Here is a 24,104-nt window from a genome sequence, read left to right on the forward strand (position 1 = left end):
ACAAACAAACAATAGTGTAAGTACAAACCAACAGCAGAAAAAACTAATAAGCTTCTCAGCAATTCAAAGGAGCAGTAAAGCGGCCGGCAGGTAGATAAGAACGCGCTGGGCCCTCTTAGGCGTATTTTGTCGACCCTTTCGAGGCAAAGGGAGATTGAGATAGTGTGTATTGCTTTGCAATAAGCTGAAGTTGTTCCGGCTTTTCCTCTGATAGAGCCTATAAATCGCTTAGCAAGTAGAAAAAGGTCGCATCGAATAACCAAAAACCACAAACTCTGAAAGTGGAAGCACTAAACGGAACAACAATTACCAATGCGATTTATCTCACCGGAAATTGAACAATTTTCCCTCCCCAATCTAAGAAACTTAGGGAAGCAAACAGCTTTTTTCTTTGTTTTCATTTGCCTAGAAAGCTTCAATAGTGGCCTATACTTACATTTTCCCTTTGATGTTTCACCTTCTTTCCTTTTGTTTCAATTCGTTCGTTCCATATACGGCGAGGTAGCAGGAAGTAGAAAACAAATTTTGTAGTTTTTCCATTTTTCCGATTTTGTTTGCAACCTATGCAGCAGCAGTAGCCCAAACCACTTGTTCTAATGAGAGACTTAAGTAATATGAATTTTAACTCTCGTACATATAAACTAGTTTCCCAATAAATAAACAAGAGAGGGCACGAGAGAAAGAATTAAAAGGAAAAAACCATAAGGACGGAGCGATGATCGAAATTAGCGATCGACAACAGTGGAAATGTTGGGCAAGAAAAACCAAACTTATTTGATAATAATTTAAAAAGAATATTAGTTTATAAAACAGAGCTCGGTCAGCAAACAAAACAATGGAAAATAGGGAAAAACAAACCACAGCAACATCAAATGTGTATAGATAGGTCGATTAGAATGTAGAGAACGGTAACGAAGGAATGATAGGCTTTTGAGTCACGTTCAACGAGCAAAGGAGGAGGACGTAGATCTGTGGCAGCATTCGATAACCATTGGAATATATACTCATACTGTTCCCCGTATCCCTTTCCGGTTTAGTTTCGATTGAACATTCGGTTTCATAGAGAAAAGCTAAAGGGGACAAGGAAAGCGAATAGAGTGAAATGTGTCCCAATCGAAAAAGGTCAAATAATACCTATTTTGCTTTTTGCCTTGGTCCGCGTTGTCCGCGAATGTGACCGCAGAGGAAGTAATAGATAGGAGTTAAAGGTGCAGAGAGGTCTCTTTCCCACTCTCTTGGCGGGCGGCAACAGAATAGAATGAAAAAAGGGACATAATCTATGCTCACCAAACTCGTGTGCGCGATGGTGGGTTGTTAAAAATTGTGTATAAAGTAAAACAAACAAACAAACAAACACAGAAAAACAGTCTAGTTATGTTGTTCCGCTAAGAAGAAAAATAAACTAATAAAAGTAAAAAAAGATAAATACATACCGTCGTCGAGCGAAACTCTGTTTAATTGAGAAATAGTTTCCGCTAGATCATACCATTCGCGTTGCACATGACAACGTGCAACAAGCCTACCTTTTTTAGAGCAGAGGTTTTTACCGTAAGTTCCGATATTCTTTTCTGGTATACTTTTCCTGGCATACTTTGTCGCTCTCATGGTGTGCTGTACTGTTGGGGGTCATTTGGATGGCTTTGAAGCGTGGTCGATCGTAAAATTCTTGTTCGGAATAATTTAACAAAGTTCCTTTCTTTTGGGTTTAAAGTTTTACATCAACAAAGGTTTTTTATTGAAATAACATCTTTCGTTGTTTCGTTTACACAATTACAGGAGTCACTTACAACAGTGACTATTGAGGATAGAGAATGGGAAACTAGAGATCGAGTTGGTCAACGATCATCGATTGGAGCGCAAGCACCCCGGGAACGTTATGAAGGATTCGGGACCCTCTTGAACTTCAACAGTATTTCCCAGGCAGTGTTAGTTGGAACAAGTTAACGAATCGTATCGGGAGCGCTGTTAGCGGGATGATGGTGGATAGGAAGCGGTTGCATTAGCTTTCGCTGTATCGATGCTGTGGAAAGAAATAAGGTAAAATCGAGGAGGGGAAAAGGAGGGATAGGTTAATAATCTTAATCGTGTCCACACAGAACACTCACACACACGCACGTATTCGATAAGAACGTGAAGTAACCGAACGTTCTTGTTAAATAAGTTAATGAGGTTCGCAGGACACCACAAGAACCCATGTAGTATCCTCCCTAACGATCACTGGCTAGGAGTATCTTGTGCTTGTGTGGTCTACTACCTACAGCTCTTCGTGAGGTTGCTGCACCGGGAAGGAAATTGGAATTTCGGCCGTTTCAACCGTTCCGCGGACACGCTGCTCCGGCATCGTGCCATTTCGGAAGCGGCTCGGCACAAACGTAACCGTCCCGGAGTCACTGTGGACCGAGTTGTGTTCGTTCGGTGTCTGACTGTTGACCGACGGATCCGGACTCGTGAGTGTAATGCGTGACGCAGCCGGACTACGCACGAAAGGGCGCACAATTGTGTCCGTAATGTTGTGTTGATGATCGTGTAGTAGTAGTAGTTGTTGTTGTTGAATGTTCCGTGTTTTCCCCATTGTTTCGTGGTGATGGCATGGTGGTCGTGTTGTTGTGTGCATGTTGGAAAAATAGAATCGAAAGCAGGATTTTCATTCTGGACACTTACAAACTACTAACTGGAATGGTAACGCTAAAAGTCTACTGGGCTTGCTACTCTACAGGGTTTTGGTTGGAATTGCGAAATGCATTTCACCATAATTACCTATCGCGAGCCTGAATTTCCGAGCTGACGGTAACACCGCGCGGTTTCCGGAAGTCACACTCGACCGCGAACGCTGCGTCACCGGGCGTCACAATGTCGGGATCATGCTGGACGACGACAATGTTCGAGTACACCTCACCATTGTTAACCGTCTGGCACTGGTCGAGGTTGAACTTCATCTCGAGCGTACGGGCGGCACGCTCCGGCCGGATAAAGCACGGTTTCGTCTGCTTGTAGTAGCTACCACGCGTGTACATCACGCCCTGGAAATCTTCCTCCGTCTTCAGCTCGATGCGCATGGAATCGGCACCGCATCGCAGGTTCACCTTCTGTACGCCTTGCGTCGATGCATCGATCTTAAACTGATCACCCAGATCCTGCTCAAAGAGGCTTTCTGTGGGGATGGCAGGGAAAAGAAGTGGGTAAGAGTTGCGATCAGCACTAGCATTCGTTTGCATCATTTGTTAATGGCTCGATCATTCGTTGAAGATCGCTTTCGACAAGATCAAAACACGTCGCTGTCGAGATCTGTCAGAACCACAACACGCACACATGCACGTTTAACGTAGAGAATAAGAACCGGTTGATATCGAAAGATCCACCCCTGCTGGTGAAGCATCCAAGCGAAACGATGGACCATATGAACCATCTCATAAAGGTGAAACTGAAGGTCCGGCCCGTTAGTATTGAGCATTGTGCATAACGCAACTATCCCGTTATGTATGAATCATCTGCCAGAGATGATCATTCCAATTTCACTTGCGACACCGGACCACTGAGAAGCACACACAAGCACGCACACTGGCAAAACTAACCTTCTGGCTTTGGATCGTTGGATTTGGCCGCAACAATGCAGTGTGTCGAGAGTAGAAGCAGCAGTAGCGGTAGGGAACACCTTGAAATGATCGCACGACTGCAGACGGGTATGCTGTTCGCGGAGGCCATCTTCATGGTTAGCACACGCAACACACAACAACTGTTAGGATCGACTTTTATTGTGTCACACTGATAGAGAGAGAGAGAAAGAACCTCGTCAATCGAACGATCGTGCGTGCTCGAAACGTCTATGCTGTGGTACGGGCTGGTGCTGAATAATGCCCCTTTACCGTTGCGATCACCATTATATACCGATCGCAACGCTACCGGCCGATGACAGCACGTTCTGAACGCAAATACAGGAGAGCGAAAGAGAGAGAAAGAGCGCGCGCGAGAGATAGTTGAGGTTCGTCGCGGTTGCTATCGTTGAACTCTTTCGTTGAGCGCGAGGTGGAACCTCGGTCTCTCGCAACCGAAAACGAACCAGCCGAGCGGGGGGAAACCTCGCCGTTTTGCCGGGAACACAGTGGTGCCAGGACCATCGGTGCGTTACGGCAGAAGGAGGAAGAAGAATTACGGATGGCACGCGAGTGCCAGCCGCTCGCACTTTACGCACGGGCCGAGGACGTTCATTTCCTGTGCGTGAGGCGGGTATTGCTGCTACTGGGCGGTCGATAGGCCTGCGATGTATGATTGGTATTTGATTTGTTTGGACCACGATTTGCCAGGGCCACCCCCTTATTATGTAACGCATAACGTCCCGCCTTGGCGTCAAATGCAGCGGCACTTTTCCTGTCTAAATAGTAGTAAGCGTTGGACGATCCGATTGGGAATGTTACATTTCCAAAAGCATGCCAATTGGTCTTCCGGCCATTTTCGTACCGAACGCAAGGCCAATATTTCAGTTCCATCTACAACTTGGACCTCCCGAAAATGGCGTACTGTCAACTACAAATCACAATCGAGAACTCCAAAATAACTTGGATCGGTTTTGTTTTTTGAATAGATTACTTTGATTAGAAAAAAAAAGGCCACCAAAAAAACCTACTTTCTCCCAGTGCCACAGTGTGGTCGCCCAGGTTACGACCATGACGAACGTCGGTACCGTCGGTAGTAACGCTGTTCTCGCGCGACTTCCTGGACCTGGGAGCTGATGACTAATTATGAGTGGTTTCCACTAGGCGCAGCCTACTGGTTGGTACGGTGCCACACCACCATTGAAAGCCACAGTCGGTGTCTTTAAGGAATCCAATTTGCAATTTACAATCACCTTGTGTGAATGTATCCGTGCTCTGCTGCGCTCCTAGTGCCGCCGATAAAAGGATTCATGCAACTTGGCCGCTCTGCTTCGCTTACCGGAAAATGGCTTCCTGTCTCTGCTGTACGTGTGTGTGTGTGTGTGTGTGTGTGTGTGTGTGTGTGTGTGTGTTTGTGTGCGCGCAGGCTTTGTTTGTTTATTTGGAGACGAAGCAAGGTGTTGTGGTTTCTTTTTGCATTTTCAATTTCCAAGATTAATGGCCTTCTCCGTTTATTCCGCAGCTCCTCATCAACTCTCACCATAAATGCGCCCAACCACGTGGGCTGTGACGATGGTCTTGGACTTGGACTTGGGCTGCTCTGGAAAGGGCGATCGCTCATTCGAGCGGGCCTGTACGGAAGAGCGACGATACGAAGAAACCACGTGGTGAGACTTCAAAGACAGATTATGGAGAGTGGCCGAGGCCCTCCCCCCGAACGGTGATTGCAAACATGCAAAACATCGACGCTAGGCAGCGTGTGTAGTGGCAGGGTAAGGGCAACATAACAAAGGGGAATCATAATTGGCCCCCTATATGTGTTTGTGTAAGTGTATGCTACACTTCATAGACATCATCTTCCTCACGGCAAATTGCGCAATCATAAACACTGGTGATGCAGGTGATCGGTTGCGGTGGCGCCACTAGAGGGAAGCGGGAGTTCTGTGGCATCGATTATGTCACATTGGCGCGGCATGCTACTCCCGGAGCGATGGGGAAGGACGGAAACTAGCCGGCACCGATCAGCCCTGTAATTATATGCACGAGCCTCCCCTGATGGGGAGCGTTATCACTTTCAGTATCACGCTCCTTCTCCGATCAGACTCCACGTGACTCTCGAACAAAACATTCTAAATTCGTTCGTGGCTGCTTCCTTGTTCCGCATGACCATAAACGGATCGGAATGGTGGAAAAGTTGATCAACGATGATCGATGGTTGGGCTGACGCTAATCGATCGATCGACTGAGCGTTGCTGTCCACCAATCATCTTCGCCACGCCGTCGTCGGAAGTAGGGTACTGGGCTGCTGCGTAATGGGCGACGGCTCCTGGTGGACGTCGATGATGGCAATCCGGAAGACTCGCGTCTCGAGCAGCCGCGAGCAGGTCCTGCTCAGTGTTACATCAGTTGGTCGCGGTCGATGCGAAACCGGTCCCGCGCACTGGCACTAGCAACCAGTAGGGATCACCATGGGTGGTGATCTTGTTAATGGTTCAACAAGCTTCTGTAATCGCAGCATCGGCAGCAACAGCTGTAAGTCAGTCAGTAAGTCAAGCGGTAAGCTCCCCTCTCACCGTTGCAAGGCGTTTGCTGATCGTCCCCGGGTTCGTGTGGAACCAACTGGGCTCGGAAAATCCGGTCCAACCACTCCGGCGCTAACACACATTTCCCATGCGCTCGCTCTGGTCGGTTATGTAAAAAGGAAAACTTTCATTCGATCGATCGATCACGAAAACTGGGGGAAACGATATGGCCATAGCAAGGATCAGATTTGGGCGTAGAGAGATCTTTTAATATCTGAATTATAATATAAAATTCGGGTAGCGAAAAGTTTAAAAAAGCTAGCAAAAATTATAATATTTTAAGCCGATAATGAAATGAGTTCTCGAAAAACTATGTTTTAAAAACAGTTACTTCACATATACATACAAACCATAGTAACAGGCGAAAATGAACCAGAAAAAGAAGGATTTTCAAGGTTTTCTGGATGATTCCAAACGATAATTGTTTCCAAGATTGATATGTGATGTTCCTGGCATTTATTCACGTGGTGAACGTTGTGGTTGTTTAAATCAGAGGCATGGCCAGCTGGTTTATCTCTCGAACAAAACACTCCAAATGGTCAATACGACCCTTCCCTGATGGTTGGTTGGTTTGGTTGACAACCGTGTCCGGCTCTACTGATAACAGCGACGTAAAGCAAAGATGATAACAAGTAGCGTTGTGTCCTCAAGAGAGGCATTGTACTTTTGCTTTATTAAAATCAACAAATGGTTAGTGGAAAAATAAATGCCTCGGCCCGACACAAACCATCATACTTTCGATGCCTTCATGGCCGCCCTGTACTGTTCCACCTCGATGCCCTCCCAGTGCGGGTGCACAATTTTGGGGAAAACGCTGTAAAAGAACCACTAGTTCATGTAATCGGTTTCGCATCATCACCCTATTTGCATCGATGCTTTACCTTTCCTTCAGATGAGCCAACACGTCGGCTTCTTCGGTCGAAAGTCCCTGGCTGTGCGCTTCCAGATTGATGGTGACCAAACGCTGCGTCTGCATTCCACTGAGAAAGGTGGCCGGACCGGGCAGTTGCAGAAAGTGGTACATGGCCAGTTTGCCTAGCTCGATGCCACGCCGGCTGCAGTATTCTGCCGCCTCCCGGCAGACGGCTTTCGTGTGTTCATGAGCCGGGTGCCATGGTTGGGGACCAGCATTCGTCAGCAGACCCATTCCGTGACCCGACGCACAGATAATGGCGAGTTTTTGTTGCAGAAAGAATGTCAAATAATCGCGCGCGAGCGATTGGTCGAACAGTGTGTTGCGGCTGTAGCAGAGGACCGTATCGAAGCGCCCCGGTGCACGGGTTATCGCTTCCCGCAAAATCTCCATCGGGTAGGCTGATACACCGATGAACCGTAGCTTGCCCTCCTGGCGCAGGGCCTCTAGAGTGGGTAACGTTTCCTGTAGCACCTGGTCCAGATTGGGCGCAAACTCGATGTCGTGTATCTGCACCACATCGATGCAATCCACTCCGAGCAGCTGCAGGCTACGTTCTATGCTTTCGCGTGTCTTGCGAGCGCTGTAATCGAACATGCGTTCAATGTCCCGCTCGTAGCGTGTCACTTTCGTGGCCACATAATACGCCTGCCGTGGAATGCCTTTCAGTGCGCGGCCTAGGACTTCCTCCGAGCGTCCCTGACCGTAAAACGGGGCCGTATCGATGTAGTTAATACCGCGACGGACAGCCAGCTGGACTGCTTGGATTGCTTCCGCTTCATCCAAATTGCTGAAGTAAGAAAAGGGATCTGGTGACTAGATGAGTGAAAATCGAACAATATCACATACACCGTCGGTCTACTTACCCGTACAGTTGACTGAGAGTGCCGCAGCCGAGGGAAACTTTGGAAACGGCTAGTCCCGTATTTCCGAAAGGGCGATATTCCATCCGCCGGACTTCTGCCTCATCGTGAAATCCTTCCACGAACGTTGCCGGCAAAGGATGCATCGAATAGCGAGTCCACCCAGGTGATTTCTTCACGTTTTAGGTAGTCAATCACGTTTTATGTTGAGTTTTATCGAGAATCAGCTGTTTAATGTTTTGTTGGTACGCTTCCTGGAATTATGCTGCGGTCATTCAACTCGCAACGTTCAAGGTCACGGCTATTGGAAGGGGGCTGGGCTGAAGCTGGTTTTTAATTTCAAGCGCGCTTGTTGGGTGACTCAAACGTTTCAAACCACACCATTTTACGCACTTTTTACAGAGATTTTAGTCTTAGTTGGTGTCTTCCGGTGTCCTTTCCATACTTTTTATAGTAGAAAGGCGAATCCATGAAAACTCGTAGATCTTTTCTGTTTAATCGACGTTTGGATATAGAGCTATGGCGAATAACGAGTACAATTTTCACCGGGCAGAGCAAACAAAATTTGATTTTTTCCGAATTTTGGCTGCTTTTCATAGCGCCAGGTGGTTTTGCAGGTTTTATTTTAATTTTTAGCAGGTTTATTAAAAAAGTGAAAAAAACTAAACGATGCTGCTTGATAAATTATAATAATAAAGCTATGATCGGTTCTGATTTTAGGAAAACGTACGTTTGAGTGCTTTAACGTGTTACACTTAGGTCCTAACCAAATTTGGTAGTTTTGCTTTAACAACAAAATGCCACAAAAAACAATAACACGTAAGCTTGTTCTCAACGAATATGAAAAATCAAACAAGGTCTAGATGTATCTCATTATTTATTACAATATTGGCTATTAATATGGTTCTTACTGACACCAACAAATCTTTTTATAAATAAAATGCAATGACCTCAACCCCAAATTCAATATGAAGCGCCTTGATGAATGCCGCATCATGTTTTACGTGGAGCCTCACCTATCACACAGCTATAGAGAAATCCTTTCCGAGAGGTGTAGGAAGAGTAAATTATGCAAACAGTCACTACAACCCACAACAAGCATCCTACTCGTGTCCTTCCGGTAGGAGGAGCCTCCCGGCTGTCGGCGCCAGGCTAGGCTCATCCGTGGCCCACTGAGCGGACGATCCCGATGCGGTGTGCTCTATGTTTGGCTGAGCAACCGATGTCCTTTTGTGTCGGCGTTGCTGACGTGACCTGACGCTTGCCGCGTGCCGTTGTCCTTTTGGTCGCACCCACACCGATGGCGATGGATGGCCGGCCACGCGGCCAATCGGCCAACAACGGGCACGCCATAAAGTCAGCCCCATCTTCGACCTCGGCTTGGCCATCTCTTCCCCTTTTCCCGACTAACCATCACTACTCTCTGCCACTAACCGCGAAACATGCGCCTTACGACGACGTCGTCCTAGGCCAGGACGAAACCACACCCACTTTTTGTCATGTTCCGGATGCCGACGCGGGAGTGGTTGGAGGAATAGGGCAAGGCACCGGATCATAGCCAGATCGCAGGTCGCGGGGTCAAACCCCAACAAGCTAACAGAGCCAATGCACCGAACTGCAGGATACCTCCAAATCAATCGCGAATCGAACGTCAATCGGGGCTAGTGTTGTCGGTCGGTGGTGCCTATTTGAGTGACTATTTGTGTAGTAGGAATGTGCAAATCTGTTTAAGGACAAGTGTAACCATAGTGCAATATTGTTGCTCAATTGAATAGATTTTCTCTTATTCGACCTTACCAGCAACAGAAATCTGCGAAAAAGGTAACTTGATGAGTAAAACATATGACGATTAATTGCAATTTCAATATTTGATTGAAAAGTTGTATTTGAAGTTAGACTATTAACTAGCTGTGATTCAATCTGAAATATTCGCTATTTAATGATATACAAACGACACATTTTCTTTAATCATATCCATTTAAGAATAATGATCTATTATTTCCCTTTGAATTGTTTTTTCATCACAGATTGATCCACGATAATCTAATTCTAATAGCAATTAACTATCGATTCTTATGTACAATTGTCATTCGATATTGAATGAATATAAACATTAGAATATTTTTATCTTTTTTTGGCATTTAGCATAAAGAGGAAATAGTTTTTTTCTGTGATCGTTGTTCAAGATTCGTTGTTCGGGATTGAAAAGTCTGCAAAGACCATTACAGGAATAGGAAACATTTGTCGGACTTGAACGACTTAAAGTGGCGTTTGTGACAAAATAAAATATGTAAAATTACTGCCATGAATTTGAGTGCAGTTGAATTGAGGGACGAAGTTAAAAAATGATCAACAAAAGGACTCTGAATATGATTATTGACGAATCATAACACACATAAAATTAAAAAAGTGCAGATCATATAAAATAAAATGAGCAGAATATTTAAAAATATTATAGCCATTAGATTTCAGTAAGTTACGTGTAGTTTATATTGGTCGCTGTGAACTCTAAAATAGGAGAATCGTTCTGTTGTGTTCAACTGACACAACTGTTTATCTAAATTCTTGCCTAATGAATAGAGCAAAAAATTATTTAATTTCAAATGGTTTCTTCCATACACCTACCAATCATTTTATGCGTTATTATCATATTTAGAATGTAACGAAATGTAATAAAGGAACCTAATTCTATTGTTATCAGAAGCCACATCATCACCCAAAGGTGCTTCATCTGATCAACAACCAAAATCCAGGCAGCAGCTGCCGCGTTTCTCCATGATTTGGCCAAAATGCAAATTTCTCTCCCATACCCTTTTACTCTCGTGTGTTGTCGACAATCAATGATGCTACAATAGGATCGATTGATTTGCTTTTCGACTCGCGGCCACCGTCGATGATTATAAAATAGCGTAGATCAAGGCAGGATTATGTTCGTGTTTTTTTTTTTCTGAAAGTCATCTTGGCTCAACACTGTTTGTGCCTCTCGTTGATGACAAACGTGATCCCGAAAGGTACCTGAAGTGTAAACGCATATCCTTGCGTATTCCTTTTCCAAACAAAATATGGGATGAAAAGGTGTTTTTGGAACCGATCCGATAAGCGGAGTTATCAAGTGGAGAAAGCTGCTAACCTGCCACGTGGCCTAGTGCCAACAATCGACTTTCATAAGGTTCGCCTTGGTTCTACTGCTTCCGGAATCGACGTGAAAAGTCAAACCGTTTACCGGCTCATAATTTCCCGCACGCGCCATTGTTTTCCCTCGTTGTCATTCTCGCGTTCACCCCTCGAAAGGGGTCCGTTCGGAACACAACTACGAAGTTTTCCAGGGGGTATGAGGGCAATGAGATAATTATAATTGTCTCATTTTTCCTCCCGTACCCACCTTCCGCTAGGGTGAGGGCATAGGCCATACGCACCTGGCATACCTCAAGTGGTCCCATGCCAGTGGTTCTTTTACCGAAAAAATTGAACCCAAAATCAGGGGGCACCCGAGCAATGATTAGATATTAATAACGAGTCTGACTTCGACTTCCACTCGAACCTATCAATAATGCAGCCCAAAATTAGCCAATCGCATCCCCCATCTGGTCGCGTGTGTGTTACGGAAAAAGGGTTGAGAGTTTTACTGTAAAATGCTGACTTTTTATCACCAAAAACTAGCGAAAAGCGAAACCGCAACGCCCAATCTTCAGTAATGTACCTCGTTTTCCGGCACTTTTTTCCTCTCACGAAGACATTTTAGAACGGTTCCCTCCCAACAAAAAAAAACCAATCCATCATGGACAGCTGGCTAGCTCGGTGATGGAACCGATCGACCGAAACTGGAGGCGAGCTGGAGGCAAAACTTCTTGGCAAAAATTGCATCACACATCGCCCATATCGCCCACCAGGGAGTCGCTCGTGTCCTGTCATCATCGTTCGTTCCCATGAGTCACGTGTGCTGGCTGTGTTTTACACACGCTTCATTATTATTGAATTTACTCTGAGGCCCCGGCCCCGGTGGGGAGGATACGGTGGCCGGAAATGCAACCCCTTTCGTCTCCCGAATTCTCGATCCCTCAACTTCCTCGTCCCCTTTTTTATACAGACTCTCGTGGCTGCTGTTAATGATACGGTGGTGTCAGCGCAAATCACTAGCGTGTCCATCGGGGGCAGATTGTTGTTTTTTTGTAGTTGATTATTTTGATTTTTCCTTGCGAAAGGGTGATACAGACACACGTCCTTTTATGTGTGGTTTAGTACGAGAGTGATCCTTGTGCGGTATACCAAGGTATCAACAGCTGGAAGCAGTACACCACAGTACCACAAGTGCGCCATTAATCGCACATTAATGCGATGGTATTTGCTGATAACGATAGCGTGCACTAATCTCAGTTTTGCTGATTAGATCGTGCATGGTCATTATCTACGTTCTGGTATCGGTTGCAACAGTTGGACCGAAGGTGAAATGATGTTTTAATGGATTTGAAGGCAAAGTTCAATGGACTGTTTCCTGTGACAGAGATGATAATGATACCGATATGATTGTGGAAGGTATTCAGCGAGGTCTTAATGAATGTTAATGAGGCACACATTAATCAGTTATCTGCATACGAGTAGATACAAGCAAACATATGTTGAATGTCGTATGGCGTATGTCGATCAGATGCATCAAGATGTTCGGAGATCGAATTTCGAACTTGTATTTGGACGAAGGATTTCAAAGAAATCATTTTAACTCTACCCGTAACTCCAATGACGCCTCGTGACTTCTATCCTTATCCTTACAATGTGAATCCAGATTTCAACAAGATGATTACGGTATAGACTACAAGACAACTTGCGCTAACGAAAAGTAGAGTTGAAACAAGGCTGGTTTCAAAAGCCTTAAAATTGCGTTAGCTATACTGAGCAGCTATCTTTGTGTTTTGCCTTAACATTCGCTTGCGATCCGCTTGAATGTATATTTTGCCCTTAACCACTTGGTATCTTCTTCTTCTCCAACAAATAGTTTCTCCGATCTGCCCAAACTTCATCGTCGAACGATTAAAGATGTCATCCGGACCGGGTGTCCTGTGCAAGGTGTGCGGAGACCGGGCCTCCGGCAAACACTACGGTGTCCCATCGTGTGATGGTTGTCGCGGATTCTTCAAACGCAGCATTCGAAGGTAAGTTGTTGCAGGAAAAGCTGACGGAACCGAGCTGAGTCCTTTCCCACGTAGTCGCCAGTGTACGGACCATCTTCTGGCGCGTACATTAAGAAGCTGGCAAGTGTTTACGAACACACACGCTACAAAGTGTCTTGTTCTCTCGAATTCTGTTTTACCCCATTTCCGGCTATTTTCTGAATTCCTTTCTTTTCCTGTTGTCGCTGCTCGTCCTTTTCCCATTCTCGGCGGAGTGCAGAAATCTGGAGTACGTGTGCAAGGAGGGCGGAAAGTGCGTGGTGGACGTATCGCGCCGCAACCAGTGCCAGGCATGTCGCTTCGCCAAGTGCCTCCAGGCGAACATGCGCCGAGAAGGTAAGTGTGCCTAACGTGCGACCCTAGTCCTTGTGGTTCGGGTCGGTTTAGTCGCTTTTCCCGCGAATCTTCCGGAACTCAAACACTTGCCTTGTATCACTTGAGCCGAACTCCTCTTCTCTCCAGCCGTTCGGAAGGGAGGATGCGTTTGGTCTGGTCGCAATTAGCGCCCTCCATCGTTTTCCTCTCCTGTTTGTCTCCTGCCGCGCGTGGTGGTGTTTGAATTGAATTGAAAAAATATGTTTACCATCGACCACAACGAGGAACGTTGTTCGTTAGGGTGTCAATGTTTGCCTCATCCGGCGTCGCCGCTCTCAAAATCCTCGTGGTGCGTGATCCCGTTACTGTCGCGGTGGCCGACGACGATGATGATGATCCGATGCCACGAACAGGGCAGCCACTTGCCACGTTTGAATTGCTGACTGTGATTGACACCACGGTTCTGCGTGGATGGGACGTTCTCGGCATGAAATAATATTTACCACAAAACACTCTTCTAATTGCTAAACCAACAAACCGAGGCCAGAGGTCCCATTCAGCAGCGGGACAATCCTCCCGCTACTGCCACTGCTGCTACCGTCAGAGAATTGAGATTGCTGGCATCTATGGGGTGGTGTTCCTAGTAGTTTGCGCGAGTGCTGTTGTCCTTTTTTTTTGTCAATTTTGAACCACTTTGACTGCATCCTGACACCACGACAACCAGGACCCCGGGTGGGGCCATGAAATGGGTTATTGTGTCAACAAAGTCAGCCAGGATGGTCTTTTTATTCTGGAGTACATCCCTGGGGTGCGCTGCAGGCTCTTTTTTTACTCCAAAACTCATTCCCACCGCACGCTATAGAATGTCATCCACGATCCGATCCACTTCCTGGAGGGGCGAGGGTGGGTCATTGTCTTGTGGCGTACCGGATGTTTATTCAGCGGACAGTTTTACACCTCAACCGAGGCTCCTTGGGGTGTCGAAACTGGGGGACCATTAAGGAGTGGTGCTGGTGACGAAATGGTTTGCCGTGGTTGAAAGTGCCCGTCATTCCTCCGGAGATGGATATCTTCGCACCACAGCGGTGAGCTTCTGTTTGGGCAGTTGCGCCGTTCACATCATGAACATTGTATCTTGTTTTTGCTATCGTCCCATTTCGTCAAGTGGGTGCGAGCCATCGGATGAGCAGAAGTGATAATTTGGGCGCTTATTAGGGATAATATGCGTTCGAGCAAAATGTGCTGCATTGGTACTTCATTTAGGGGAAAAGACATTTAATCGATTTGCTTAGATGGAAATATTGATTCATAGATAGGATTTCTAGTAAAATGTTTTTTTTAATTGAATATTTTGTTTCAAACGGAGCTCTAGGATTTTTTGTTCATACGAAATTCGCGGTCTACTTCGATGAACCCATTAGGGCATGAAGATCGAAGATGAAAAGTAACCCTCGAATATATTTTTAAAATCGAAGGGCGAACCCTTTGGAAATTCGGGTCTCTTGATGTTTCAGAGACCCGAAACTGTTCTGTCGGCGGGTTAGGCGTTTAGATACCCGAATTTTAGATACCAAAAAACCTAATTTTAATGGTTCTTCCTTCTTGCAGAACTAGGCAATAAAAATGTAAAAAATGCTACTATACCTGTACTGTACCTTTAGAGCAGGGACACTCCTTCTCGAAAAGAAGTCATCTTGAATGTTATTGGTTTTAGCTGTTTCAGTAGTATCTGCAGTACTTTACACTAGCACAGTTCTTTATTGAAAATCAATATTACAACTGCCTGGTTTGTGCAGTAACTTCATAGCGACGGTTGTTGAATTCCTTAGATGCGCTCTGGTACTATGATGACTATGATGACGATCTGAATCTCAAACAAATCGTTAAGCAACTAAAGCATGATAAATTTTCCTAAAATAACATTTTTCGGAATAGTTCTACTCGGCACCTGTTATCAAATGTGTATGTCTACCTTCGGTGTTTGCCGCCATTTTGTAACCAACGATTAGATAATTATTGATCAGCTACAAGTCGGTGTGCGGCTGGCGCCTGGCTTTCCCTTTATGACTTCACAGTTCCGGGATGTCGGATAGTCGCCAGTCAATCAGACGGTTAGTTGACTTCCACTTTGCCCCTTTGCCCCATTAGTCAAAAGGTCCTGCAAGACCAACGGGTTCCTGAACCTGCTCCTGCGGCCATCACACGGACCATCGTGGCCTGCGCTATGTAATGACCGGCCACACGCTGAGAACCGAACCATCTGTGCTCCCTACATCCCTATAGTCCGTCCACGTCCTTCCAGTCACGTCAGCTCTAATGGATGCCTATCCTTGTTGTGACCATTTCTTTAGCCGTCCAGCATGAACGAGCTCCTCGGAACTGTACTCCCCTGGCAGCGGTCAGCGCGTTATCGGCGGCAGCGGCGGCAGCCCACAATGACTACTACACATCCCGGGCCTCCTTTACCCTACCGCAAACAAACCTTTTCTTTCCCCTGCCGTTACACATTACCGGTTCGTCTACATCCGGCTTTGGACATATCGGTGAAACGAGCCGCTTCCTATCACCGTACGCCCAGTCTGCGGCCGTTCTGGCGGCTGCCGCTAGCTCCTCCAGCACGGCGACGGTCTATGACCATTTTCCACCTGTCTCAGCACCTCCTCCGCCACCACCACCGCCATCGTCGACGGCATTTACTCCAATCACCATACCACCAGCCCCACCATCGGCACCAACATCAGGAGCCAACATTCAGATTCCGGTTCCCCTGCAACCGTCGGCCGGGGGTCTCAAGCAGCACACCAACACAGGAGCCGACGGTAAACCGACGGTTGCCTCTACCTCGACGGAATCCATGTTCAACAGCATCACCGGAGAGCAGGTCCTGGTGCTACCGTCAGCCCCTCCGATTCATTCGATCAGCTCAATTCTAGCGCTCGGTGGATCGAGTGCGAAGGAGAACGAAGTGAGCAGCACCGGTGAGGGCGAGAGCCCTCCAAGAAGCACAGCATCCACCGCAGGTGGCCTCTGGCCGGGAGCGTTCGGTGCATGCAAAAGTGAAACCGATATGTTGCTGGAATCGGCCGCCAAGCTGCTCTTCCTTGCGGTCAAATGGGCCAAAACGGTGCCCTCGTTTCTGCAGCTACCGGCCAGCGATCAGAAGATACTGCTGGAGGAGGCCTGGGCTGAACTGTTCGTTATTACGGCCGCCCAGTGGGGCTTACCGATCGATAATGGTGAGTAGTAATGATGGCGAGCATAGTAGACATGCTTGAATGACACGATCGGCACTTTTATTGGCAGAATTCATCGCTCGCAATCCACTGGCGATACGGTTGCAAGGTGCGATTCAACAGTTTGCCGTCGCACGGGTCGATTACCGGGAGGCGGCATGTCTGAAAGCGCTGGTCCTGTTCCGACCCGATCACCCACGGTTGTACGCTGCACACGAGGTTCTGCTGTTACAGGATCAGACCGTTGCCCTGCTGCACGAGAAGTGTGGTGGCGTCCGGTTGGGACATTTATTGCTGCTGCTACCGGCCATTAAGGCAGCGGCCAATCCGAAGGTCCTGCAGGAGATGCTATTTCGGAAAACGGTCGGCGAGGTGGCCATCGAGCGGCTGCTGCTGGATCTGATGAAAACGTAATGTGTGGTACAGGTTGTAGCCCGAAACCTGACCGATCTAGTCAATGCATTTAATTATTCAAAGTAGAACTAGTTCGTAGTGTATAGGGCGCTTGCGACAGGAACCACGGGAATGTAATAAATTTAAGCGAATCCTCGTATAAACCTTGTAATGATTGCCAAGCCGGTTTAGGGAGTTACACCAGATCAGTTCTATTTATTGTACAAAAACGAGAAAGAACAATCAAAAGAAATCAGCCGCCTTTTGTCGTTTACCGCCAGCCGGAATATCCAGCAGATCGTCGGTAAGATTCGGTCCCTGCTGTTGTTGTTTGGAACCACCGGAAGTGGAGCCGATGGAGGGCGTTTTCCTTCGGACGATACCACTTCGTGGTGAAGGCGTGATGCTGCGTGATGACTTTCTGCTCGCGGCATCACCGGCACCTCTACTACTAGTCACCGTCGGTGTCTTTAGGCCTCCTGAGCGTGCCGGTGACACGAGCGGGCTTGGCGTGCACAGAAAGCCTAGCTTGTTCGAGGCCAATCTCCTGGCGGCCGGTGACATGCTAGCCAGCCGATCGAAGGAACTGCGTACCGACGGTGAACCGATGTTCCTTCGTGCCGCTTCGATGGCTTTGGCTTTCTTTTCGCGCGACTTTTCGGCTGCCTTCTCGGCAAGCTGTAGGGCCAGGTTCTCACGCTTCGACGTTTCCACGATGCGGAACGAAGGCCCAACACTGGCCGGATGTAGCGGAGTATCGCCCGCATCGAGCCGAAACGGTGTTCCCTCGATTTCACCCCACGTAAACAGTGGACTATCGGTCACTCCTGGGCATGGGGAGGGACTTTTCACGAATCCGAAACCGCGTATCTTGGGCGTACCGGTCGATGTGTCCACCACGCGGCCATCGATGCCAATCTTCTCCGGTAGATGCTTGGCCTGCGTTTTGGCCGCTTCGACGATCGCTTGTTTGCTGTCCTGCTCGTTGAACGGATTGTGGTGGAGCCGGGTGCTGGAATGGTTGATCTCCTGTTTCAGTTTGGCCATCTCGAGCTGCTCCTCCTTCGTCAGCTCCACGCCTTCCGGTGTGTACATGATGTAGTTTTTGTTCGTGTAGCTCCACATATCAAGCTGTTTCGGTTTCTCTCGCTTATCAAACTGTTGCTCGATGCTCGGCAGAGCCAGACACTCGTTCATTTGTATCGCTGTACTCGATTCGGCTGCATATAGGACGGCGAATTTTTGTCTCAGCTTACGATCGGCCGATTCAATGATCTCCTGAAAACTATCGTTATCTTCACTCGTGTAAGACTGCAGGAAGCTATCGAGCGAGTGTTTGTCACCGATCGATTTGGTGGATTTGTTCGATCCGACGCTCGAGGTGGACCGTATCGATGCCGGGGCTTCGGTGGCGGGTGTAGCGTTCGGTAACGGAGTTTCAAACGTAGCCGGGCTTGCTGCAAACGGGAAGAGATCGTGAATAATGCGATCGTGTGGATCGTTGGGCAGTACTTACGAATTCTGGCCGAATTGGGGGGTAGCTTGGAGTTGTATTTTGAGAAGATCTGGCGCAATTTGCCCACATCGTTATTCGCTAGCGCGTCGAGGTATTCGTTCTGGGCCTTCAGCTTTTGTAGATCGGGGAAGAAATCACGCTGGATGATTTTACCCATTTCCTGGCGGATGAAATGGAAGAATGGTAAGTAGAGATCACTTGATTTCACAAACTTTTACTGAAATTACCTGCAGGTACTCCTCCTCCGTGAGGATGATTTTGTCTTTTGCTTTGGCTTTTGGCACGAGAGGTTTCTTAAAAACTGGGGCTAACGTCTTATCTTGCTGTTTGATGGCCTGTAGGGCCCGCTCTCCAGGCTTCGACATTTTCGCGCTTTTGACCTGGAAATTCCCTGAAAAACTACGCGGCTAGGAAAATTTCTTTCGAAAAATTCAGCTTTCCTCGGTTTGTTTTTGTTTTGGCGATTTGACAGCTCCCATTTTTCAAGCAGTTCGGAAAAAAAAGTCTCTGCTCGAAAGTAGTGCTCAAAAAGTGAGGTGCTCGAACAATCGCACTAAGGGAAATGGTGGACCACTTGGGTCACAATTTGCCATTTTTCCCGCCATTTTCGAGTTCATTTTCATTTTCGTGTTACGAGTAACGTGTTAGCTCGCGTAACGCTCCGTGTAACGGCCACGGCTTTTTTTTAAGTTGCCGCAGCGAGGTGTCGGAGTTTTGAACTCGACTTTTTGGTACCTAACTCGACTTTTTGGTTCCTAACTCTTGTTTTTGGTTCCTAACTCTTGTTTTTGGTTCCTAACTCTTGTTTTTGGTTCCTAACTCTTGTTTTTGGTTCCTAACTCGACTTTTTGGTACCTAACTCGACTTTTCAAAAACTGACTTCAGTGCCCTCCGGTCAACCCGGTCGCCCCGAGAACTGGACAATTCCCCGTGAACAAAAAAATTGACGCCTGAGGCGTCAAGTAACGCCTGACGGGAATAGGCACCTAAATGCTGCTTGTGGAGGAAAAGATTCTCCGAAAGAAATATTACCCCGTATCCGGGGAGGAACGAAAGGAAAGGCGACACAATGAGTTGCATAACAATCTCAAGCGCATTTCAGACGTTGACCCAGTCCCTACCAAGTTTGTTTGAACGTACTACAACGACAACGGATTCTCCTCGTGAGACTGTTTCTTTATTGAAGTCGTTCCATTTTCCGGAATAAGGCATGGTTGCTCTAAATGCTACACATTACAAACTACACATATTCGCTGCGTTGTCCGAGTCCCGCCTATGACCGATGGCCGACGGCAACACCGATCGTGATGGCACCGACGAGCAGCTTAACCCAACCGATCGACATCAAGCTACTGGCGGCACTGTGCTCAAAGTGCCTAAAGTTACACCCGTTTCCGGAGCACGTGTGGCAGTTCCGGTTGGTACTGCAGCCCGTATTGGACGAGGTGCACCCACGGATCACGGTTTCACTTTCGACCTGCACGAAGCACTGATCGTCCGGCTGGAAAAGCAGGCAGGGCCGTGGTGGGGTCGAAATTTCCTCCGAACATTCGGAACTGTTGGTCGGTCCTTCGCAATGGTGGCAGGTAAGGCGTCCATGCGGGAACAGATTACCGTTGCAGACCGGGGTAACATTGATATCGTTCGTGCACAGCTGGCAGTTGTTCACCTCGTTACAGTTGCCCACTTCCGTTTGCGACAATGCCGCGGCACAGCCACGCACAACGTGTTGGCCTGGGTAGTAGAGAAAACATAATGTTAGGTATGGCCCGGGGACAGACATGCCGGATCCTAGTGATTGCTTACCGACTATGCGCGTAAAGCAGGAGGTCAGAGGGGACGGGGGACATTCTAACATCAGATTGTTGGTGTCCGGGTTCAAACAGTTGGGGTTTTCGGCCGTGGTGCAGTTAAAACAAAAATCTGCAAAGGAAAAAAGATGATAAAGCGAAGGTGTTGTACCATCTTGAAGACCCTCCCGTTGACGAATGATTTCATTCCGATATCGCAATCAGTAAAAGAGCACTGAAACACACTGGATGGGCGTTCTTGGAAACACGTTTGTCGATGCCACGTCTCCTGGCGAAACTTTCTTGCAAAAGGAACACTTACAGGCCGATGTGCTTCCGGCATTACACGCCAGCACCACTGCAACGATCGCCAAGTATTTGTACATTTTCTTGATTGGGAAATGCGAACCGATTTTCACGTTTTACACTCGATCGGACGGGTGCGGCGGTTGCGACTTCTAGCAGCACAAACGGTGACACACTGATTGCAACTGACTAGCTGTGGCTGTGATAACGGACCCCAGGTGAAGGTGGCTTACTAACGGGAACGCGATAAGAACATTGTCGCTTATCACTGACAAACGCGGTTACCGGGTCTGTTTGTGTACCGGCCACATTTTGGGGGACCAGCTTCCCAGTGCCTGCCGAGCGGCCCAACTCAATTTGTGCGGAATTCGACGGCTTACGTTTCCGTTATCAGTGTGTTATCGAGCTTCATTCCAGGCGTTCTGGCGTCGCGCCTGGAGTTAAGGCGCGTCGAGGCGTTATGGCGACACAGATATCCAAGCGCGCCAAACAGTCAATACATGCCCCACCGGTAGGGCTCGCTAACAGAACATTGACGAAGGGCAAACATTTGCCAGGCGCAGATTAACGCTGGACGGTTCAATGCAAATCATTCATCGAAAAATTCCTTAAATTCCCTTGACAAAAAACCTATTTTGCCAAACAACATCGTCACTCCAGCTGGTTCCGGACCATGATGTTCTGTGGCGGACAAAAAAATGGAATAGCTCGATCTGTCCCTAGCGCTAGAGACACGCCGGATCGCCCAGATCGCCCTGTCTTCATTGGCTGCTCGTACATCATCTCTCGCATCTGCGATCCCAGAGTGGCGGTGCCGGCGGATGGCCACTGAAAATGGATACTGTGATCATACGGCGCGGTTGTGGTTGCGCCAGAGTGAGCGAGACATGTTGCTGCTGTTTGTTCCTTTTTTTCTCTTGTCTCGGAAGGATTTATGTTTCTTTCTCATTTTCCGTCGACGAATATTTTCTCGCCGAATCGGTGCTGGCTGGATGATTTGAGTGGGTTTGTCGCGACGGAACTCCGCCTCTTCTCGCGCGATCGCGTCGTTTCGGGGGATCGGCGCCGCGCAGATGATCAACGACTCATCTCGGGTACACGTTCGGGGCCGCCGAATGGTGAAAGTGAAAGGATATAAATAAATCGCCGTCGCCACGATGCCAGTCTATGGGTTTGTCAACCGGCCGAAACTTAGGCTAGCATCGGCGGCCTGACCGTCTCGCTCGATCAATTGATTGGTACTAAAGATCATCGGAAAATTCGAGCGATCGTCGATTTCTAAACGCTCAAGAGAATAAATTTGATAGCAAATCAGAACAGAGACGCTATATGGATTGTTTGAACTTGTTATCAATAATATCGTGATGTACTCAGCTACTAACGATTTATTCGGTCTACTGGCACAACAGCCTACGAACTCCCAACGATAATGCTCCATAAATAGCGTGCTGGAAATGGAACCACTATTTCCACCACCTACCGTGGCCTTGATGCTCTACTCAAATGCACGGCTTGGGTGCGCGACCAAAACAATTCACAAATCAAGCGTTAAACTAATGAACTGTACCCGGTAGCCACTAGCATCGGTAACAAATAGCCGAGCTCGTTGTTTATCGCGTCGCGTCGTGCGGCAAGCGACAATCGTTCCAGCCGTGTTGCACTCCGTTCCCCAGATCTTCCTTTCCTTCTGTGACTGCACACCGTCGTGCTTCCTCGAGGAAGTACCATCCCGAATGTACACAACGATCCTAGACGTAGGGGATAGCACAGCATAGGCGGGCTGTGCGCCTCCATCGTCACCATCACCACCACCGCTAGTGCGCATCTACAACGACGTCACAGGAACTCTCATCTGGCTGGTTGGCTGGCTGGCGGGTTGGTTGGTCGGTCGGCTGCCCGTCTGACGCGAGCCGACGAAAGATGGCGTATTTTCACACTTTTCATTTCTCTGTTTCGGTGGCGGAAAATGCGGCTTCTGTGTCTGTGTGTGGAGGGAACTCGTGCGTACGTTCCGGGCGTGCGTGCGTGCACCACCGAGTCAACTCGAACCGAGTCAAGAGTCGTTGATTCAAACGCCGTTCCTGCCTGCGTTCTAGCAATCCGACCAACAACATCATGATGATGATGATGATGATTGACTCAAGGGGACGTTGAGTTGGGTCCTGAGGTTGCTCTTCCGCCGATCTGGTCTGCCGAGAGTCGAGGAAATGCGTACGGGCTATGATACACTCCCTAGAAGTGTGGCCGCTAGGTAAACATTCCGAGATGTAATCTTTATCATTGATGTCTTTCGACTTCTTCTACCCCATCTAGAGAGTGCTCCGGGGCATGGAATGATCAGTTGCGGTCTCTAGAGGTCCCTCTAAAGGACTTTCTGAATTCCGAGGTCAATCCACCGACGTGGCAGGCAGCTTGGCGCGCTCACGTTACTAGATAGAGAGGCTCCCGCTGATAAATGGTTCATCTGGCACTAGTTCGAATTACCGTGCGCCACAATCGGGTTACGGGGCGATGAAATTACACCGACACGCGGTCACGCGGTATCGCTGATCACACGCTCAGCCGAGAGTGTCCCTTCGCCGGTGGATGGGGCTAAAAAGAAAACCAGACCCGGAGTCGGCGGAGATCCACTCCAAAGGCTCCCCGTTTTGTGTATAAATATTCGACATCGGCGGGCGTAAATATTTATCTACCGGAAAAGGGCCAGTGCACGGGAGGGGCGTGTAGAGCGAGGATACTGATACCCTGGGCCGCTCTCGTAGTGTATTTCATATTTAACAAGCGTCCGCAACCGCACGTTCACCTTAAATTGCGCCAAACACTTTGCTCCAGCGCGAAAGTGGGAAATTAAGTTGTTTGGAAGACTCCAAATGAAATGAATTTCATAATTTCATGCGGATACCACCCGCAACATTATTGGTGCGGTGAATATTATATACCAAGGCCCTCGATTTAGCGCGCTGTTGCAAGATTGCGACCCGGCGGTAGTAACGCCGTGCTGAGAAAACGATTCGGAAGAGTTTTTCATGTTACTAGAAGCCTTTAGACTTTAGCGCTTTTTGATAATTTATTTGGTACGAGTGGCTAAATGAATTATGTTTATTAAATCATTCCAATTGGAGCAGTAGTGGCTTCTTTCGGGCTGCAGCTCTCGAAGAAGTCAGAAGAAGAATTGTCTTTGATGATAAGTTTGAAATCAATCCATTTCTGCCTCATAACAAGTTACGCTCAACATTTGTAGCTAAAGACAAAGAGAGAAACTAAGACAAAATAATTCTATCTATTAATGCTAGATCACATTTTTTTATATTTTACACAACGGCAAAAAAAATAGCAAAATCGTTGCAAACCCATGATGTCTCACGTGTTTCAACGGAAGACGATCTTCAAACGCACGTCAGCCGAAAGATACGATGCCAAACGATGGCTCCATAATCT

At 47.7% G+C, this 24,104-nt stretch overlaps 6 protein-coding genes across 12 annotated transcripts in view; 2 read left to right on the forward strand and 4 right to left on the reverse strand.

Moving 5' to 3' along the window:
* The window catches only part of LOC125951975 (5'-AMP-activated protein kinase subunit gamma-2), a 58,816-nt gene extending 57,384 nt beyond the window's left edge, over window positions 1–1,432 (forward strand). For 4 of the 6 annotated variants that reach the window (XM_049681150.1, XM_049681152.1, XM_049681149.1 and 1 more), the window contains exon 12: window positions 1–1,432. This exon is cut by the window's left edge and continues 1,041 nt beyond it. The gene's annotated coding sequence lies outside the window, so the exon portion shown is untranslated. The other 2 variants (XM_049681154.1, XM_049681153.1) reach the window with 2 other exon arrangements.
* Window positions 1,433–1,703: 271 nt separating this feature from the next.
* Window positions 1,704–3,830, reverse strand: LOC125951446 (uncharacterized). Of its 2 annotated transcripts, XM_049680299.1 has the most exons (4): window positions 3,787–3,830; window positions 3,573–3,733; window positions 2,758–3,151; window positions 1,704–2,474 (listed from the first exon to the last, which is right to left on the reverse strand). In XM_049680299.1, exons 2-4 carry the CDS (start codon window positions 3,706–3,708, stop codon window positions 2,255–2,257), a joined length of 750 nt encoding a protein of 249 aa, XP_049536256.1. In that variant the 5' UTR covers window positions 3,709–3,733; window positions 3,787–3,830; the 3' UTR covers window positions 1,704–2,254. The 2 variants fall into 2 exon arrangements, with proteins under 2 accessions (XP_049536256.1, XP_049536255.1); XM_049680298.1 differs by lacking the exon at window positions 3,787–3,830 and having other exon boundaries at window positions 3,573–3,759.
* Window positions 3,831–6,722: 2,892 nt separating this feature from the next.
* Window positions 6,723–8,195, reverse strand: LOC125951652 (uncharacterized). The gene is made up of 3 exons (XM_049680616.1): window positions 7,952–8,195; window positions 7,054–7,875; window positions 6,723–6,986 (listed from the first exon to the last, which is right to left on the reverse strand). The coding sequence occupies exons 1-3, from the start codon at window positions 8,092–8,094 to the stop codon at window positions 6,902–6,904; spliced, it is 1,050 nt and encodes a 349-aa protein (XP_049536573.1). The 5' UTR covers window positions 8,095–8,195; the 3' UTR covers window positions 6,723–6,901.
* A 4,273-nt stretch (window positions 8,196–12,468) lies between these two features.
* Window positions 12,469–17,075, forward strand: LOC125950972 (nuclear receptor subfamily 2 group C member 1-like). Its single transcript, XM_049679394.1, is given in 5 exon segments — window positions 12,469–12,481; window positions 12,939–13,095; window positions 13,334–13,449; window positions 15,780–16,674; window positions 16,709–17,075. Coding segments are annotated over 5 exon segments (1,548 nt in total).
* Window positions 17,076–17,241: 166 nt separating this feature from the next.
* LOC125951314 (splicing factor ESS-2 homolog) lies at window positions 17,242–19,003 on the reverse strand. The gene is made up of 3 exons (XM_049680063.1): window positions 18,798–19,003; window positions 18,571–18,730; window positions 17,242–18,511 (listed from the first exon to the last, which is right to left on the reverse strand). The coding sequence occupies exons 1-3, from the start codon at window positions 18,933–18,935 to the stop codon at window positions 17,298–17,300; spliced, it is 1,512 nt and encodes a 503-aa protein (XP_049536020.1). The 5' UTR covers window positions 18,936–19,003; the 3' UTR covers window positions 17,242–17,297.
* A 735-nt stretch (window positions 19,004–19,738) lies between these two features.
* LOC125952110 (uncharacterized) lies at window positions 19,739–20,829 on the reverse strand. Its single transcript, XM_049681385.1, has 3 exons — window positions 20,683–20,829; window positions 20,377–20,493; window positions 19,739–20,304 (listed from the first exon to the last, which is right to left on the reverse strand). Exons 1-3 carry the CDS (start codon window positions 20,744–20,746, stop codon window positions 19,844–19,846), a joined length of 642 nt encoding a protein of 213 aa, XP_049537342.1. The 5' UTR covers window positions 20,747–20,829; the 3' UTR covers window positions 19,739–19,843.
* Between the last annotated feature and the right edge of the window lie 3,275 nt (window positions 20,830–24,104).

The sequence above is a fragment of the Anopheles darlingi genome, chromosome 2 (assembly GCF_943734745.1).
Source record: "Anopheles darlingi chromosome 2, idAnoDarlMG_H_01, whole genome shotgun sequence".
Classification (NCBI taxonomy): domain Eukaryota; kingdom Metazoa; phylum Arthropoda; class Insecta; order Diptera; family Culicidae; genus Anopheles; species Anopheles darlingi.